This window comes from Motacilla alba, chromosome 12, assembly GCF_015832195.1.
Source record: "Motacilla alba alba isolate MOTALB_02 chromosome 12, Motacilla_alba_V1.0_pri, whole genome shotgun sequence".
Classification (NCBI taxonomy): Eukaryota; Metazoa; Chordata; class Aves; order Passeriformes; family Motacillidae; genus Motacilla; species Motacilla alba.
The window spans coordinates 19,657,497-19,676,012 of NC_052027.1; the positions used below are offsets into that span (position 1 = coordinate 19,657,497).

General features: G+C 46.7%; 1 protein-coding gene across 12 annotated transcripts in view; it reads right to left on the reverse strand.

The window, feature by feature from the left end:
• IQSEC1 (IQ motif and Sec7 domain ArfGEF 1) overlaps positions 1-18,516 on the reverse strand; it is a 281,230-nt gene that overhangs the window by 123,812 nt on the left and 138,902 nt on the right. For 8 of the 12 annotated variants that reach the window (XM_038149056.1, XM_038149059.1, XM_038149068.1 and 5 more), the window contains one exon: positions 12,783-12,827. The exons of 3 other annotated variants lie outside the window; for them this stretch is intronic. In XM_038149056.1, the coding sequence (XP_038004984.1) occupies positions 12,783-12,827 (45 nt within the window). Of the gene's footprint in view, positions 1-5,614; positions 6,368-12,782; positions 12,828-18,516 lie in introns of those variants that run through there. One more of the 12 variants, XM_038149064.1, reaches the window with a different exon arrangement.

Consider the following 18,516-nt stretch of genomic DNA (forward strand, 5'->3'; position numbering starts at 1 on the left):
CTCACAGATGGTTCATGGGTGAGAGGGAAGGGGGTGAAAAAATGGAAAGTTTTAGGAAGCCTGGAGAATTGATGTCATGAGGACTGCAGAGAGGCAGGGGAAAGGTGGGGAAAGGTGGGGAAAGGTGGGGAAAGGTGGGGAAAGGTGGGGAAAGGTGGGGAAAGGTGGGGAAAGGTGGGGAAAGGTGGGGAAAGGTGGGGAAAGGTGGAGGAAAGGTGGAGGAAAGGCAAGAAGGGAAAAAGCAGGGGAGAGGTGGGAAAAGGGAGGGGAAAAGGGAGGCACCCACACAAGGAACTGTCAGGTCTGAAACCCAGTTTAACCCAGTTCCAGCACTGGTCCAGGGAGGCATCACAGCCCAACAGATTGGCGCAGGGTTTGGCTCAGCCGTGCCCAAATCCCACGGTTTACCTCGGTGAAAGCAAAGGTGTACCAGGCAAACCAGAAGTGTGGATTTCAGGCATGTGAGCAATGAACACCTGCACACAGACTCTTTCAGACAGAGAGAACCATTAATGACATGGCAAGGAAGGCTTCCACCAGATTAGCAGGTATTTGGTGTATTTTCATTTAAATTTGTCAACTTGGAATCACTTCCCCGAGCACAGAGAAATCCTCTGATGGCTTTTAAGGCATTTTTGCTACTTTGTGTGTTTATTTGAGGGTTTGCTCCTGATAATTTTTCTGCTGACTGTGGGAATACTGCAATGTGTGCTGTTTGCAGGCTGTGCTTGCAGAGGGGGTGTATTTGGGAGGTGGGGGAAGCTCTCAGCTGCTCTGCAGCTGCAGCAGCCTGGCCAAAGGATCCTCTGGAGAGGGAGCTGCTCCAGGGGCACATGACTCAGCCCTGCTCTGGATGAAGTCACTGTCGAGTGAAAGCAAACTCTGTTTGTTACTACCAACATATATGGTGAACTCCAAATGCAAGTTCAAGGCAGAGCTCCAGTAATTCTCCCCACCCACTTTGCTTTTGTTTTGTTTGAGATGCTGCAAAGGAGCTCAGAGATGCACAAACCCAGTGACATCACTGCCCAGCACTGTGCAAAAGCACTTCCCTGCCTTCATGAACCAGAACTTCAAGGATTTTTCCCCTTACTCCTGTTCCTGGGGTCTGTAATTAGTATGCAGCCATCACCTCCAGGAATGTGGGATTATAGGATTGTATACAAGTTTTCCTCCCTTCATTAAAACTGTTTTTAAATAATGAATTTAATTATGTAGTGACCCATGGCCAGGGAGTTCTTTACACCTTTTTTTTATGCTGCTCTCCCCTTAAAGGGAGCAGCAGCACGCTCTGTGCCAGTTACCCAGCACATCTGAAGCCACCTCACACAACCCCAGAGCAGAGTCCACGCTGGCAACACCAGGAATGAGGAACAAAGCCTCTCAAAGCACATTCTTTTTAACAAAGAGTAAACCCAAAGGACAGCCCTGACACAGATCATTTCAAGCCCATGTGCTGCCTTTGAAACAGCATCTAAATTAAGGCTGGCAATTCCTTTCATGGCTTCAAATGCTACACATTTTTCTAGGATAAGAGAGTGGGAGAGAGGATGAGCACAGAGCTGCAGGTGCCCTGCAGAGTGCAATATCAGAGTGGCTTCAAGTAGCTTCTGACACTCAGACACTGATATTCCAGGGTGGCAGCAGTAAGCTGCTCCTAACAAGCCAATTCATGAAAGCATTTTCATTTTTAATCAACACTGAAACATCCTCATGGGAATGAATCATACACCAAAATACAGACCTATTTTGCCCAGAGATGGGCTCAAGCACATGAATCACCCTATCCTGAAGCAGGGTGCTGGAACTGTGAGTCCCAGCTGAAGGGTGACAGAAAAAATTCCAGCTAATCCTTGGCTTCAAAGAGGCAGCCACCTCTCACTTTGCTTATTTCACTGGCGTGGCTCATTACAAAGGGCCCTAAATGCTCTGGAAGGGACTTGTGCCTCCTTTAGAGAGACCAAACCAATGAAAGAAAAATTGAAAATTACAAGAAATAATTTAAAACCAGTTTTGTTTGCCAAACAAGGCATTCCAACAAAACAGCCTTTACAAACTTGGCACTTGCTTTATGTTTTTTGAAATCCTCTTGTTTTAGCCAGAAGAGACAAGACATTCTGGGAGGGAAAATCTGCAGATTACAGCTGCCCTCGGTGCCAGTCACACATTTACTCACCTTCTGCTTGATCTTTAATGCAACGCTAATGGTAACAATTTCTAGCCTGGGCTATTACCCACCAGCTGGCAGCAGCACAGCATGGAGCTTTCCCCCCTGGCCAAGGAAAATCTTCACTTTCACATGCTAAACCTGGAATCACATGGGTTTATAATAATCCTGGAAGTAAAGCATGAGACGTTCATCCTGCCAAGCCCACAGGAACCTGACATGATTCGCTCATCTTACACTTTAATCTGCCACAGAAACACATCTCAGCACCCTCAGTGTTTGTATTTAGAGGGTACCAAAAGCATCCCTCAAGTGAGGGGTTCTGACCAAAACGCACTCAGTATTACTGGCAACTGAAGAGCACTGAAATCTCATTTTCATCAATCACTGAATTACCAAACATTTCCTGGAGCAGGTTTCTACCCCAGTCCCCCGAGTTTGCTTTGTGCAATTTGCTGACATTTGGATAAATCAGGCTGCTGGTTTACAAACACATTTCTGGAGGCACAAGCACTGCTACCTTGCAGTAACGTTGTTTTGTGAACATACATGGGATGGGCGAAGTCCTGGTTACTGCAGGTAAATTCAAGGAACAGACTGAAAGTGTGGTTGGTGAATTTCTCCCAATTTTCCCTTACCCTGGCTGTGCTAAGAGAACAAACTCCAGAGAAGCTCCCTCCATACACGTGGCGTCTGCCCTTACCTGGCATTTCTTTAAGAGTGCCACATGCCCAGCTTGCTATTTTGGAGCTGGATTTTTTACCCTGTATACATAAATAAACTTGAAAACCTGTCCTAGTTCTCCTTTCTCCCACCACCCAGGCTCAGTGTTTGCTTGCAGTGCCCCAGCTGGCACTGCAGCCACAGCCAGGGAGGGGGAATGGCTCATTTTCCTTGTCCCAGCCCCACAGCTCTGGGCAGTGGGGCCACCACAAACCCCAACACACCCTGTACAGAATTCTCTTCAAGCCCATGGATTTACTTTCCCTGGAAGTGCACAACAGAGCAAGATAAAATTATACCAAAAATCAGAATTGTCCAGGCCAGGCAGCAGACCAGAATCACTGAATTCTGGCTGGAAAAGCCCTTGGAGATCATCAAGCCCAACCATTCCCTCAGCACTGCCAAGGCCACCCCTGAGCCATGTCCCCAGGTGCCACATCTGTGTGTTTTCTGAACATTTCCAGTCATGGGACTCCACCACTGCCCTGGGCAGCCCAGTGCTTGACGACCCCTTCCATGAGGAAATTCTTCCTAATATCCTTCCTAATATCCATCCTGGACTTTCCCCTGCACAGCCTGAGGCCGTTCCCTCTCCTCCTGTCCCTGTTCCCTGGGAGCAGAGCCCGACCCCCTACCCCGGCTGTCCCCTCCTGTCAGGAGTAGTGCAGAGCCAGAAGCTCCCCCCTGAGCCTCCTTTTCTCCAGGCTGAGCCCCTTTCCCAGCTCCCTCAGCTTCTCCTGGTGCTCCAGACCCTTCCACAGCTTCATTCCCTTCTCTGGACATGAACCCACAAGAATTCCCTGAATAATAAAAGCTGGAAAACACAGTTGGACATCCCACCATGGAGCAGCAAGTCACAGCTTCCAAAGCAACCAGGAACATTTTCCACAGCTCTGAGCAGTGACTGCAACTGAAAATCAGAGTCAGGCAGTGCACAGAAGGGAAGAGCACGGTCACTCCATGGAAATGTTACCGAGTCCTGTTTTTGTTATCTGTTACCTCATTTTATACACAGAAATAGGAAATATATACACGGGGCACACACAGATCCTGCCCACTGCCCCTGGGCTCTTTTCCAAGAGCATTTTAAACTATTTACAATCACTAATAAAAAGTAATTGAAAGTCTCCAGAAAGTTTTTTTTCTTTCAGAAAGTTTTTTTTCTTTCTTTTTCAGATGAAGTTCCTTGCATTTGAAGTTTGTTATTCTGCAGCACCTGCTTTTCACACTTGTTTGTGCTTTAACCAACAAATTATTTTGATTCAAATGTGAGGAAGTCACAACTTTCCTTCAATTTTCTTTTCTTCTCAAAAAGATGAGAACAAAGTGCCTCTCTGGGATAGTGAAGTGCTGAAGGCCTGGTTTTAGTGCTGCCCATGAAGACAGAAGATTCAAGCACATCCAGGCTATGATGGCAAGTAAATTAATTCTCTGGAAGGAAATAAATGGGAAGCCCTATTGCAAGGATTTCCATTAGGAGATGTAGAATAACTCTCCAGTAATTCATTTGCCACAAAGCTGGTATTTCGCCAGGAACCCAAGACAGAAAGCTTGAGTTCAGTATTTATTTGTGTCAAAACAGTCTGGCTCCATTTCTATTATTTTATATGGTCTCTCAGCAAGGAAAACATCACAATGGGCTGGGACTAGGTTGGGAATTTTTTGGCTTGGCAGTGGAATCTGTGAAAAACTTCAAGGAGAGGAGAATAGAGAATAAAGCTATCTTTTGAAACTTCACGAGCCAATGGCCACAGATGAGGGTCCCGTGTTACTCAATTCAGAAAGTGCAGGGCACCCCTGAAACCTTGAAAAAGATTGGAACAGTTCCCTTTTCCAGCCTTCAGTTGCTGCATGAAAAATTCAGCTGCAATTAGCATTTAGTAAAAAGCACTTTCTGTAGGCTGACAATAGGTAGCCAGGGCAGAAAGTGTACGTAAGGAGAACGGAATCCTGTTTTAGAGAATCGCATGGGTTTTGTTCACAGCAAAGGGATCCCCACTTTCCCCCCATCAAATTCAAACCCATCCAATTCCCTCTGCTCAGCAGCATAAATCAGGAGCAAGGAAAACGAAGTGTAGATTAAAAAGCATCAGGGTAAGTTCAGGGACATGTTAAATGGAATTGCTTATTTTGCTGTTCCATTAAATAGGCAAGCTCAATGCATCTGACACCCAGACCTATTCTTTAGGATCACCATTCACCATCAATCATTTAAGCTGGGTGTCAGACCTGTCTAAGTGAAGTGCCCACTGCTCTGAAATGACTCCGATGTGCACTTTGTGCTGGGAGGGAGAGGAAAGATGAACTATTATATTGCTAAATATCTCAGGGAAATAAAGGGTCTTCTCTGTGTTCCATAAATTCCCGTGACATTTCAATTAATCTGCCTCTGTCATGTACAGTGTGGACACTCCAGCACGAGCCACTGTGCCTAAAGATAAAACAGCAGGGAAGAAAAAGTCCTGAGTCTTAGGTGATGTGACCGAAAGTAGAGGTTAAAACCAAACAGCACCCTCACATCTGCATGCACAGAGACAACAGCAGCTGATAATTACAGCAATAAAAAAAAAAATTAAAAGAAAGAAGCAGCTTTACAATCTTTGTCACAAGTTCTCATTAATTGCCTACCACTCCCTTCTCCCTTCTCCCAGGGAGCACAACAGCGAGGAAAAACCCTGGTGGCATCATGTGCTGAAGAGCATTGCAGAGTTAACGTTTTCTTACCTTTTATAGAAACCATGGAGAGGCTGGAGACATAAAAACTGCCAGTAATCCAAGCAGAAGGCCTTTAACTTCAGCATTTTCCAGCACTCCTGCCGCCGCCACCGTGGTCCGCAGCGGGCTTTTAGCGACACAAGACTTTTTTGTTAGGGTTTGAATGACTCAAGCACGGTGCAGCAGCCGGGTGTCCCTGCGGCTGCATGCCGGGGCTGTGGCATCGCCCGCAGCCGGGGCAGCCCCGCAGCGGCTCAGCACCTGCAGCCCCCGTGCCCTGCTCGTACAAAGAGGCGAGCGCACAAAGGACACCAATTCATGGGCGCTCTTGGATCCCGCTCGCCGTTTGTCTCTCCCACAGCCCCTAGTCCTACCGGGATCACTGGTGTCACACAGAAATCCCACTTCTCCCTTCGGCTGTTTTAGGCCGTTCTGAGAGCCCCCGGACTAACAGCGTGGAAAAATCCCAGCTGCGGGCTTTGATGGACCCTTAGAAAGCATCCTTAGAGCTCCCAGAACTTCGGAAAATGCAGGCGATTACCTCGATGGGCTCTGACACCACTGCCCGGTACCCGGAGCAGAGCTGTGATCTCAGCACACGGGGCTGCAGGCGTTTGCCCTTTTCCTTGTTTTTTCCCTTCCCCCCCCCCCGTTAATCAGCTCCTCCTGTACCAGCACATCAGCTCCATTGTCTGCGGCACCTCGGGAGCCGGGGGCTTCTCGTGAGGGGAGGGGAAAGGAGCGGAAAAAAGCAAAGAAGAGAGGAGAAAAAAAAAAAAAAAAGAAAAAGAAAAAAAAGAAGGCAGGCAGGAGCTCAGACCCTCCCGCTCGCACACCAGATTGTGCTTATCTGGTTCCCAACGCGCTTTGCCAGGGAGCGCAGGGGGAGGGTGAACCAACCCCGAACCGCGGGGCGGCAGCGGGACAGCCCCCGGGGCACGGGCACGGACGGACGGACAGACAGAAGGACAAACGGACAGTGAGCCAGCTGGACAGACAGGCAGCCTGCCGGCGGGGACGGACAGCCCCTCTGGGGAATCCCGGCGGAGCATCCCGGCAGCCGCAGCCGCTCCGGAGCCACCCCCGAGCCGCAGGCTGGGAGCTGCCCGCGCTGGGCACGGCAGAACAGCAGCGTTTGCTATCGAAACCTCTGCCGGGCACCATAAAGCCGGGTTGCTTTTGTTCTGAGATGACAGGAGCACAAATCTTAAAAAATTTCTCTCTTACCATGGCCCAATTCTACCAATTCCCTCCCCTCCCCTCCTCCTCCTTCCTTCCTCGCTGTCCCAACGTGAACTGCCACGGGTGAGAATCCTGGACTGGAATCACACAGGGCAGGGTTAGATTAGAGATTAGGTGGGAATTCCTCCCTGGGAGGGTGGGGAGGCCCTGGCACAGGATGCCCAGAGAAGCTGTGGCTGCCTTTGGATCCTCGAAGTGTCCAAGGCCAGGCTGGACATGACTTGGAGCCACCTGGAATAGTGGAAGGTCGCTTTAAGGGCTGGGCTTTAAGGTGCTCCCAATTCAAATCAGTTTGGGATTCTATAAACCTCCTGGGATAGAAGAGATCCGCAAGGATCATTGATCCAGCTCCTGGCTCTGCACAGACACCCCAAAAATCCCACCCTGGGCACCCCTGGCAGTGCTGTTCTGGAGCTCTGGCAGCCTCGGGGCCGTGCCCATTCCCTGGGGAGCCTGGGCAGTGCCCAGCACCCTCTGGGGGAAGAACCTTTCCCTGATCTCCAGCCTAACCCTCCCCTGATGGAGCTCCCTGGGTGCAGTCCCCCGTCAGAGAACAGAGATCTGCGCCCATCCCTCCCCTTCTCCAGGCTCACAGGATACTCTGAGTTAACAACAGCACAGAACTGCTCCATTGCAACACACAGGACTGGCACACAAGAACTTCAACAGCAATTTATCTTAAAAAAAAAAAAAATTAAATTGTTGCTTTCGTTAAATAAGAAGTGTCCCGAGGGAGACCAATGCTTGTGTGCCGTTTGCTGTAAGTTTACTCTTCCAGCAATTACAATTTAGCTGTTTCTGATTCTGTTTCATTTCTGAAAATCCCTCACAGGAAACATCTAGGCTACAGCCTGCACTGCTGTCAAACAGGTATAGAGGGACTTGAGAGTTCAACAGTCACAACAACAAAACCAAAGGCAAAAGCTAACGAAATGCTTCAAAACCACTCTGGCACTTGGACAAGCATTTAAAACACAACCAACAACCAATGAACCAACCAAAAACCAAAACAAACCATAAAACACCCCCACAATCCCATCACCAAAATGCCACAAGAATTTTAACACTGTTTCAAAAATATGCATAGAAAACCAAAGCCCTAAGCCTCAACCTGAGGCTCTTTTCCATGTGGACCTATCTAGTTCCCCAAGTGCCTGGATAATAAGCTATATTTAGGGATCTCTATAAGATATATTTAGGGGTTCTGGTTTTCCTCATTGTCACTGTGCAGTTACAGAAGTGCCTTGAATCTTCTTAGAAAATTGCCTTGTGCAAGTTTAATTAAATGAAATTATAAATAAATGTGAGTAAGAGCTGGCAGTTTCTTTAGTACAACAAAGAAAGCAGGGGGTTATGCTTAAACGAGGTCACACTTTGTGTGGTATTTCCCTAAAAACAGCTTAGACAGGACAGGGCAGGTAGTGGGGATGATCAGATCATGAGAAAAGCAACTTGGAGTGAAAAAATATGTTTGACTGGGGCCTTTAAAAAAATATTTTCTTGTGAAGATTCTCTTCCAAGTACCCCTTTCTGTCCTTGTGCTGCCTGCACTTATTTACTGGGATTTCTTTCAGAGCAGCACCAGAGCTGGTGACTCCTAAGCAAACACAACTGGTGATCTGTGAGAAGCAACATCCCCTCCAACAACACAAAACACTGCCCAAATCCAAGCCTATTTATCTTCCTGGACTCATATTCCCTTGGGCTTCATTAGCTTGGCAATTTTCAAGTCACTGATGCCATCACGGTGAGGATATTTAGATTTTCTTATCAAAACTCTTTCATCCCTGCTTTTCATCCCCTGTTCTCCAAAGTGGTTTTATCTAAAGAGGAACTGAGGGAAGGCCCTGGAGACCCAGTGGCTGCTGGTGAGCCCCAACTTCCTGGCGCTGCCTCCTGCCCTGGGTTTGGTACTGCCAAGATGGTAACGGGAAATCCTTTTTCCTTTGTTTCCACAAAAAAAAAAAAGCACAAGAAAAAAAAAATAAAGAAAAAATGAAAGAAGAAAAGAAATTGAATTTTCCCTGTTGTAACATTTTTGTGTCTGTTTCTTTTTACATTTCAAAAAAAAAAGAAGGAAAAAAGAAAGAAAAAAATTGCTACATCCCATAATCAAGGCCAGCTATTCCCAGGATCAAGGAAAAAGGGGAAAGCCAGCCCAAGACAAGTAAGCTGAGGAGACGCCAGCCAAAGACTCAATCCTGAAAAGAGACTTTTCAGGAAACTTCCCCTTTGTCTGTTCACATTGCAAAGCAATTTCTTTCTCAGCATCATATCCTTTCCAGAAAAAAAAAAAAATCCTATTTATCACCCTAATTATCTATTTCTAAGCAGTGGGCTTGAGCATAGGAGCCATGTACCCATGGATTTCCTGACAGCATCCAGCACCGATTATCCCACCCTGCCAGAGAAAATGCTAATGAGGACTTTTGCAAATGAAAAGCCCCACGCTCTCAACACGTTCTTCATTTTCACTTGTCTTCCAGAGGAAAACAACAAAGGAAATTAAGCTTCACCTCACGCTCAGCCGGGATGTAGAACTGGTTCTTTCAGAACAGCATTCACCGAAACCTTTGACTTGGAATTCCCAGGCCTAACACAAGCAGGGATTTTTGGATGTGCTGCAGCTCCAGCACTGGAGCCGTAAGCAGTTTGCTGAGAATTTCTGCAGTCACTCAGAGTTCAGCCTCTGACAAGGCTTTCAAAAACAGCCTCTAAAAAAAGGGCCAAGTGGAAATTGAACGTTGCACCACCTCCTTTTTTAGGGGTGGTTTTCTTGCCAACCCCTGGAGCTCTGAGGCTGAAGGAAAGCAATCCACTGAGGGATAAAATAACCCCAGCATGAAGCCAGTGCCTGCTGGAGTTCCTGGGGTATTGCTTTCAAAAGTTGGGCAGACCAGGAGAATTTACTTGTCTGGTGACAATCTTTCACAAAGTACTAATACTGAACTACTGTTATTTATTTCGTTTAACTTTTAGAGTGATATGCCAGGAACAATCCTGAAAAATATTTCACTTCCCCAGATAGACAGCATATCCCCCTGTTTAGGTGGAGCACAGAAATTGCAGTAGTTCAATTGTTTTCCACAAGTCTTTCAAGACTCCAGGGTGAAATACTCGACTGGCCGCACACAAAAATTCATGGTAGCCACTGGTGTATTGTGGAGTTCAGGAATCTCACGGGACTCAGACAGCGTGGATCCCTTATTTATCCATGATACCCTGCACACACCACATTAAAAAGGGGGGGAGTACATAGCAGGGCTACAAACCAAGGGTTTGGGCTAGCAAAGAGATGCTGAAGTTCCTTCTGAAAGGTTGGAGGGCCTCACTGCTCACAGGACACCACAGCACACAGAGAAAGTGGACTAAGTCAAAGCCGGGGGGATATTCCTGGGCTGCACAAAGAATAAGGCAAATATTGGTGTTCAAGGCTCTGGCAAAGCAGATGTCCCTCCCTGCCCCTTGCAGGCATTCCTGGGTACCAGCCCTGGAGCATCCCTGCCCCACCAGGGCAGGTGGAAGAGCTCACACAGAGCTCATGGGCTTGGGGACACCTGAGGACACCCCAAGGTGTTGGTGACAAGCTCTGCAGAGATGCCCAGAGAGTCAGTACATAAATCCAGGTCTCTTCCTTCCATACTGAACTGAAGGGCAGCTCTGCTGCCTAGAAACCTTCCAGAAACTCAAAACAAAGTTCTTTGGCTTCAGACAGCTCTCAGAGTTCTGCGCTCCCCCGCTGATGAATTCTAATCACCATTTGATCCCACCCTTTATTTTTGGTTATTAAGCCACTCAACTGCCAAAGTATCCATGCAGAAGGGTAGGAAGAACGTTGCTGTTTTCCTAATCCTGACCGTCCCTTCTGCACATCTGTTCCCTGGGCTCACACAACCACTGGCTGATCGATTTGCTACAGAAGATAACAAATCTGCCCCAAATATCTGCAGAGCTCAAACACTTAAATTTCCAGCTAATTTGGAACAGGCCTAGCAATTCAACCCTCCAGAAGGGCCACGTTAAAATTTAGATACTAGGAAACAAAATATTTTTAGATGGCAGCTGAAAGCTGGCAGGGGCCAACTCAAAATATCCAGAATAAATCCTGTGCAGGCTATGAAAGAAATTGTGCCAACCAACATATACACAGATATAATATGCCATTTTTTACATGTTTTCCTCTTTATAATGGACAGAAGCAAAATATTCACATTAACCTTTACTCTTTCCAGCACTGAGTGGCTCACTGAGGGGAAACGTCCCTTGTGATGGGGACAGGAAATTTGTGAGCAGGTGAAATGCAAAAAGAGTACCCTGACTAGGAAATACTTGACAGGACATGGGGCTATGTTAATTGGTACTTCCCATTTTCTGGGTTGTTCAAAGGCCAATTTGCTCAACAGGTTCATGAGTACACATCCAGGAACAAGAAACCTTCCATTATCTTTCATTGTACTTAAAAACAATAGCCTTAATTCTGTCTAATTACAGCTCCAGAGCAGGCTTATTTGACCTGCTGAAGTGGATTAGGTATCACATGCTCTTCCCTCTATAACTATTTAACAATAAGAAAAATTCTTAGTTTTATCTGATAAAATCTCAACAGTTTTTTTCAGTTTCTCCTCTTTGATTTTTTTTTCCTCCAGATTTTTTAAACTTCACAAAATTATTCCATTTGTAGTTAAAGACTGGCATTTTTACATCCTTGTCTGCTCACCACCGGGTATTATTTCAGCCCAGTCCTCAACATTCAGAAGGATTTACTGCATGCATCTAATTCTTCCATATTCCTCACTGATACCCTCCTCCCATGGAAAAAAATACTCCATGGAAGACAAAACATTGCAATAAAATCTATTTCCAGCCTGCAGTAAAGGTGGCAGCAATACCTGGCTGTGGTAAATCACACACCAGCAACACGGTGCTCTTGTTAAAACAGATTTGCAGAGGAGCAGAGCAGGGTGGTTGGGATTTTTCCTGCATTGTCCTGCCAGACAAAGGCCCAGTGTTCCCATCACACTGGGAATGGGATAGGAGTTCAGTGAGGACTGAATGTGGTCCAGTGCTGCTGTGAGGGGACAAAGGGAATATCACAGCAGAGGGGGAGGCTGCTAGGAAATGGCAACAAGGCAAATGCTTCACTTTCAGAAGACTTTACACTGGGTAAGAATGGAAGATTAATTACAGAGGGGCCTTAATTTGAATAAGGTTAAACAGAGCAGCTCCCACCGTTGTGTTCAGGCAAGGCTCAAATGACATCATGTGGGAAAAAGTCACATCCTCAACCCAGACCATCTCCAAAGGAAGACTTGTACCAAACCAGCTGCCGATTTGAGAGGGAGGGACCCTGCCCCAGCTTTATCAAAGGAAGTCTGTGCCTTTGATGCACTTTTCAGTGTGTAGGGATGAGAATAAAAGATGTAAGGTACCCATTTGATATGCAGTGTTAACAGGGCCAAGCATTTCTTTCTAAATGGAGTGATCAAAGTAAAACCCCAGATCTGGCAGTGCCTCCTGTGACAGAGCTCCCTGAAGGGTGGGTGCTTTTATCAGAATGCTGAGCAACAGAAACACCAGTGACATCTGCACACAACTGTCCCCAAGGCAGCACAGACCTGCCAGGACAGGACAGGTCAAATATTGGCAGCATGAAGGTTGTAAAAATCTGAGAGAGAGGTGGTTTGTGCACAGACACGCCTTCTGTCCCTCCCCTTTGTGCTCCTCCCAGAACAAACCCAGGGCTGGAAGCTAGAACTGAATTTCAAGCAGAAATCCCGAAAAAGAGCAAATTATCCACTCTTAGGAATATCCAACCATCAGGTCAGTGCCTTTGGCTGGGCATGGCAAGATGAAGCTGTGAGATGTGCAGCTGGTACAGAACAAGACATTTCTGTCAGCTCAAACCTACAGCTACCAGCTATGATTGCTACAGTACCTGAGTGGGTCAGTTGAGACGCTGCTTCCTGTTTCCAGTGAAGTCCTGAGGTGACAGCAAAAGAATAAAATTATGAAGCATTAAAGTAGAAACCAAATTAAAAGCATGAACTATTCAAAAATTCTATGTCCTTAAATATCAACGACTTTACATTCTCTTCCTTCTTACTGACATTTCAGAGTACTTAGCATGCCATTAAACATGAGAGTAAATAAAAATACCTAACCAAAAAACCATCACCCTTTCCTAGATTAGAGAAGAGGGAATTAGAGAAACATTTGTCTGAATAAGCCACGATCTGATCAATTTTCAATATTCTAAAAGCACTCCATCCTTCTGTATCTGAGTGACTTTTACACTCTGGGGCTTTCTGCTCTCTACCCAGAAAGGCACCTGTGGAGCTGTCCTGCAGAATTATTGCAGCACAGAGTTCAGGTAATTGTAGGAACTGAAGAAGTTCCCTAAGTATGCTGACTTTTGAGCAGAAATATTTAACATGCAGTGTGGTGTAATTACCCTTGCTCTCTCTGAGCATGACTCCAGGTTTATTATAACAACATTTTATATATATATAACATAGAGTCATATTTTGAGGGTGAAGCCAGTTTTTTCACAGGCTGTAATAAAACATCAGCCAAAGCCCCATCATTTTTAAATGGTTGCTTACACTCATTCATTTCTATCCCCTACACAAATGGCCACAGATCAGCCTTTGCTCACAGAGCCATAAACATTACAGTCTGTGGAGGTTCATAAAATTCACATTAGAATTGCACTGATTATATTTACAGCAGCCATTCATAAATCAATGGAAAATCTTTACTTTGAATCCCAAGATTCCTAATTTGTTGACAAAAATAAACACGGTGGTGTGAAGGGAGGAGGCCACAAAAGCAGCAAGAATTAGCTGTACAGAAATGGAAACAAACCATGTTGTCCAAATAGCTTTTAATTAAAGCACTAAAGCTTGAAAATAGTTTTGGGGAGCTTCTGCCACCCTGTGATTTGTTTGCTTCCCCAGCTCAGGGTCTGTGAATGGTGCTGAATTTTGAGGGGGTGGCTCACATATGCCAACCTTGTGGCTGGGTGTTGGTTTAACCATGGAAAAGGGTGAACTTCATTTACTTATAATTCCGTTTCCTGCTTCCCTCCATGTGCTGTGGAGGTGCCAGCCTGCTCACTCAGTGGGGCTTTGCCTTGCTTTTAACCCAGACTTGCAGAAAAAAATCTGCTGGGAGCAGTTTTGGCCCTTGGTGCTATGAATAAATATTTCTCAGACGGTGTCTTTGTGCAGCAGGGATGTGCCGTGCATATTGAGGAGATGCTAATGAGCAGCGATTAGCTCCAGCCCTAGCACAGCCCTGATGACAATGAGCTCTCCTGACCTGGGGACTCCTTGCACAATCCCCAGGAGGAGGATTATAGCTTCATTAGGAATCCTGGCTCTCCTTCCTGAAGTCAGGCATCCCAGGTACTCCCCAGCACCCAAACCCTCAGTCAGGAGAGGCACATGTAATTCTGTATATAAGCACACCTATTTTAATATATTAAAACAATATATTTATATATATAAATAATATATTTAACATACAATAAATCATGTATAGTATATAATATATTAATATACATTAATGAATAATATATCATATATATTTCTATATTAATATATAGAAATAATATATATATATATAAATATATAAAAATACACCTGCGAGCACAGCTCTCAGCAAAAACACCACTCTTAGGGTCACAAACCACAGGCTCATTAAGGCTGGGAAAGCCCTCCAGGATGAGTCTAACCCTGACACTGCCAGGTCCATCCCACCACGTCCCCTCAGCACATCCAGATTTTTTCTGAGCACTTCCAGGGCTGCTGATCCCAGCAGTGCCCTGGGCAGCCTGGGCCACTGCTTGTCAACCCTTTCAGGGAAGAAATGTTTCCTAATTTCCAACCTAAACCTCCCCTGGTGCAACTTCTATATGTTTTTTTTTAGGTGAAGATCAGATATAGGAACAGTGGCAAAGACAGGAAAAACTTCTGGAGCTGATGTGGAGAAATTCCCTGGATGAGACAGATCCCCACACTATGGGGAGAAAGATGGAAAACAAGCCCTGCACAGGACGGCTACACCCCCAGAATTGTTATAGCCCAGCCTTTTTTACCTGGCCACCCACCCCCAGATTCAGCCTGGAACTGTGGAAAACCTCAGGAGCAGTCTGACAACATGAAAACCAACATTTAGTGGCCACAAAACCCCCCAGTAGAAACAGGAGAAATCAAATTTTAATTCTACTGAAAGATCTGGATTTAGGGTACAGAAAGTTGGTTATTCTTATTGAATTTACTGAATAGTATAATCACATCATCACTCCTTTCTTCCCAGCTAAAATCCCATTTAAGTCTTTTGATTTCTTTCCAAACTGCTCAAAGATGGAAAATTAATTTAAAACATAAAAATAACCCAGATTCTGAACACAATGTCATTAAAGCTGCAGCAAACCAAACAGCTCATTGCACACGGGGTCACTTCAGGAATGATAAAAATATATCTCATTTAGGTTACTTCAAAATAAGGTTTGTTAGTTTTGTTCTGCTTTTTAACAAATTGAATGGACAGGAAAATAAAATACTGCAGGGCTGTGCACAAAGTGAGCTGGAAGGTCTGACACTCCTGTTTATTCCTAATGGGCACTGGCTCAGGACATTTGTAGCCCAGAAAGAAGCACAGACAATATTTGATGATGATGCCATTAAAAAGATTTTGTTAAATACAACAGACTTGTCTTTATATGTATGCTTTGCATTGGTATTATTAAAGATAATTTTAAAAATTCCCATGGTATATTAACTGCAGAACTGTGCCCAAGGCTTTGAGTGAAAATTGAGCTGAGACAGAGCACAGACTGCAGAACTGCCTGGAATTCTCAGGGAATGCTCCAATCCACCCTGGGGGCTGTTTTGTATCTCCAGTTGGTTTCCATGGAGTTTGCAAGGTCCTTCCAGGTGTGCAGTGGAGGAAATCTGCCCCAGTTCCACCGTGACTCAGCTGAACCATGCACATTCCTGGCATTTCAGGGAAAGGCAGAGGAATGGTGGCATGAACTGCAACTAAACTAGGCACACAGAGGGATTATTCGCTGCTAATGTGGTCAGCCTGGAACCTGAAGAATGCGTGCAATTGTTGGTAGCAACAACTGCTGTCAAGGCTAAAAGGATTATCCAAAGTAAGGATATCCTCAGCTCCTGGGTGAGGAGCTTGCCTAGCTTGCCCATCTGTGTCCATCAGCACAGGAATTGTGACCAGCCCACTTCTGCAGTGCATCATGCAGGAGAAAATACAAATATTTCCAAGAAACCATTGGTCTAAAATCCAGACAGTAGGCTTTGGGGATCCACAGACAAAAACTATAAACACAATTCTAGTCAAGAGTTCTGTCCTGGAGCACAAAACAAGGCCACAGGCCCCAGCTCTTGTTATTGGAGCACTCCCAGCAGCAACTGGGTGTCTGAAAGACCTTACTCCACAATGTTTTTGCAGATTGAAGGGAAACACACAATTAGCTCTTGGCATCTTGAGCCATGATACAAAGCTCTGGTTTATTTTGCTGCTTTTTTTTTGTGATGAAAGACACTGGTTTTTGTAAATACAAAAATCAGTATAACTGCAGATTATTTTGGAAATAGTCCAAGACGGAGCTCCTTATACTGTGTGACATAGAGAGGGCAGGGAATGAACACTGCAGAAGTGAAAACCTCCAGAGGTGTTTTGCTCAGCAGTGACAGCAGACAAGGAGTGTTACTCATCTGGGACTGCTACAGAGCCCTTCAGCTCCTGCCTCTCTGTGTACAGCAGTGACAGTGGGAACCACTGAGGATTTGGAAGATGTCCCTGTGACTGCAGCAAGCCCCAGAGTGACAGAGCCACCCAGAACTGTGCCCTGGCTGAGGTGGACGAGCAGGGACAGTCACTGCACAGCCCAGCCCCATGCCCACGCTTCAGCCTTGGCTTTACCTCTCATGAGGGAGGGCAAAGTTCTGAGGAGGTTCTTGCTGGGCTGAGTGGATAATCCTGGGGGAGTCCCCGCTCTGATGGCTCAGCCCAGCTGCCTGTCCTCCTCAGGGTCCCCTGGGCAGCCCCACCCTCCGGGCTCAATTTGCCTGGATAATGCTGAACTGGGACAGCAAAGTCCCTTCCCATCAGTGCAGATGGCTGCAACTGCTTCATTAGCTGCTCACCAGAGGACAGAGGAGACCCCAGCACTACTCCCTTACTGCTGGCAGAGCCTACAAATAACCACACAGCACAAGCACACATCGTGCAAGCGGCCAGAAAAATATCCAATTTGAGAAAAGCCAAGATATTCTTCTGGCACGGAAACGCACAGTGGTGACAGATGAAATAATTGCAGTTGGAGCAAACCCCCAGCTTGATCCCAAATAAAGACTGCTTAAATATATCATCTTTTGGCCAAGAAGGGAGATTCACTTGGAGCATCAGAGTACAAAGATATGCTGTCTGCAGACAGCAGCTCAGAGGGGTGTGAGGGGAAAAGGCAGCTCTGAGCTCTGTCAGAGCCTCGGTGCTCACAACACTGTATCTCTCTCACACCAAGGGAAGGAATGCAGAATAACACATTAAATATTTAAGACCCTGTCTGGGGTGTTGCTCAGCGAATAATTGCTGCTGCTTGGCACTGTTTCTTCCCAGGAGCTGGCAGCTCATGGAAGAAAAGGAAACCTGCTCGCTGCAGGCTGGTGCTGTGATGCTCCACATGCTCCCATACAAAGGAGGACTAAACTATTTCTTTGTACTGCAAAGTGCAGCTTCACCAAATGGAAATCTTCACCCTTGCTTGAGGATGGTCTGGCACACCACGGACCCCAGTGTCAGTGCTCCATTTGGAAGGAAAGCCCAAAGCATGTAATCCCAACGGGCAGAAAGGACATAAGGACCATCCTCAGCCAGGACATCCCATCCCTCAGAAACAAAACTGGAAATGATAATCCAGCCATTCAAAGAAAATCATCCCCTCATATCCCCTGGCAGAGATCTGGGAGGGCTCATTCCCAAAAAACCCCAAAGGCCCCGAGCTCAAGGGACCCAGGGCCTGGCAGCCTGGCTCCTGTCTCACTCCTTTGCCTGACCGCCCCAGCAAAGGGCTCTGAAGGAGCAAGCTGAGGGAAATGTCACCTGGCTGTCAGGAGCAGAAGCTGCTGAAGGGCTTGGTCTCCTCCCAGCGCTCGGAGGGATCTGAGGGAGCCCCGCAGCGGCGTGGCTCTGGCTGGAGCGGCCTTCATCAGACCCGCAGCCCTGGCCTGCGTGAATTAATTCACATGCACAGTGTGAGTCAGTCCAGCCCCTGCCAGGCACCCAGGGCACTCCTGCCTTCCCCCTGGCCCGGCCCCGGCCCTGCCAGGGGCTGCTGCCAGCCGCGCTGCGGTGCCCGCACGCCCTCCCCGCCGTGCCAGCCTCCCTGGGACGCACTGCAGCGACAAAGCCGGGCTGGAGCACAGGCAGCGGCTCCCGGGGAAGCTGCAATGGCTCTGGCAGCTGCACCAGCAGATCCAGTTCAGCAAACCTGCCTCAGTGCAGGTGTAAAAGTGGAACAGCCCCGCTCCAGAGGCTCCTGCAGGATTGTGTGGGTGAGTGGTGCAGAGGGAAACAGCACTCCATTGATAGCAGTCACTGGACACAACCTGAAAATACACCTCCAATTCAGCCTTTCTGCTGGA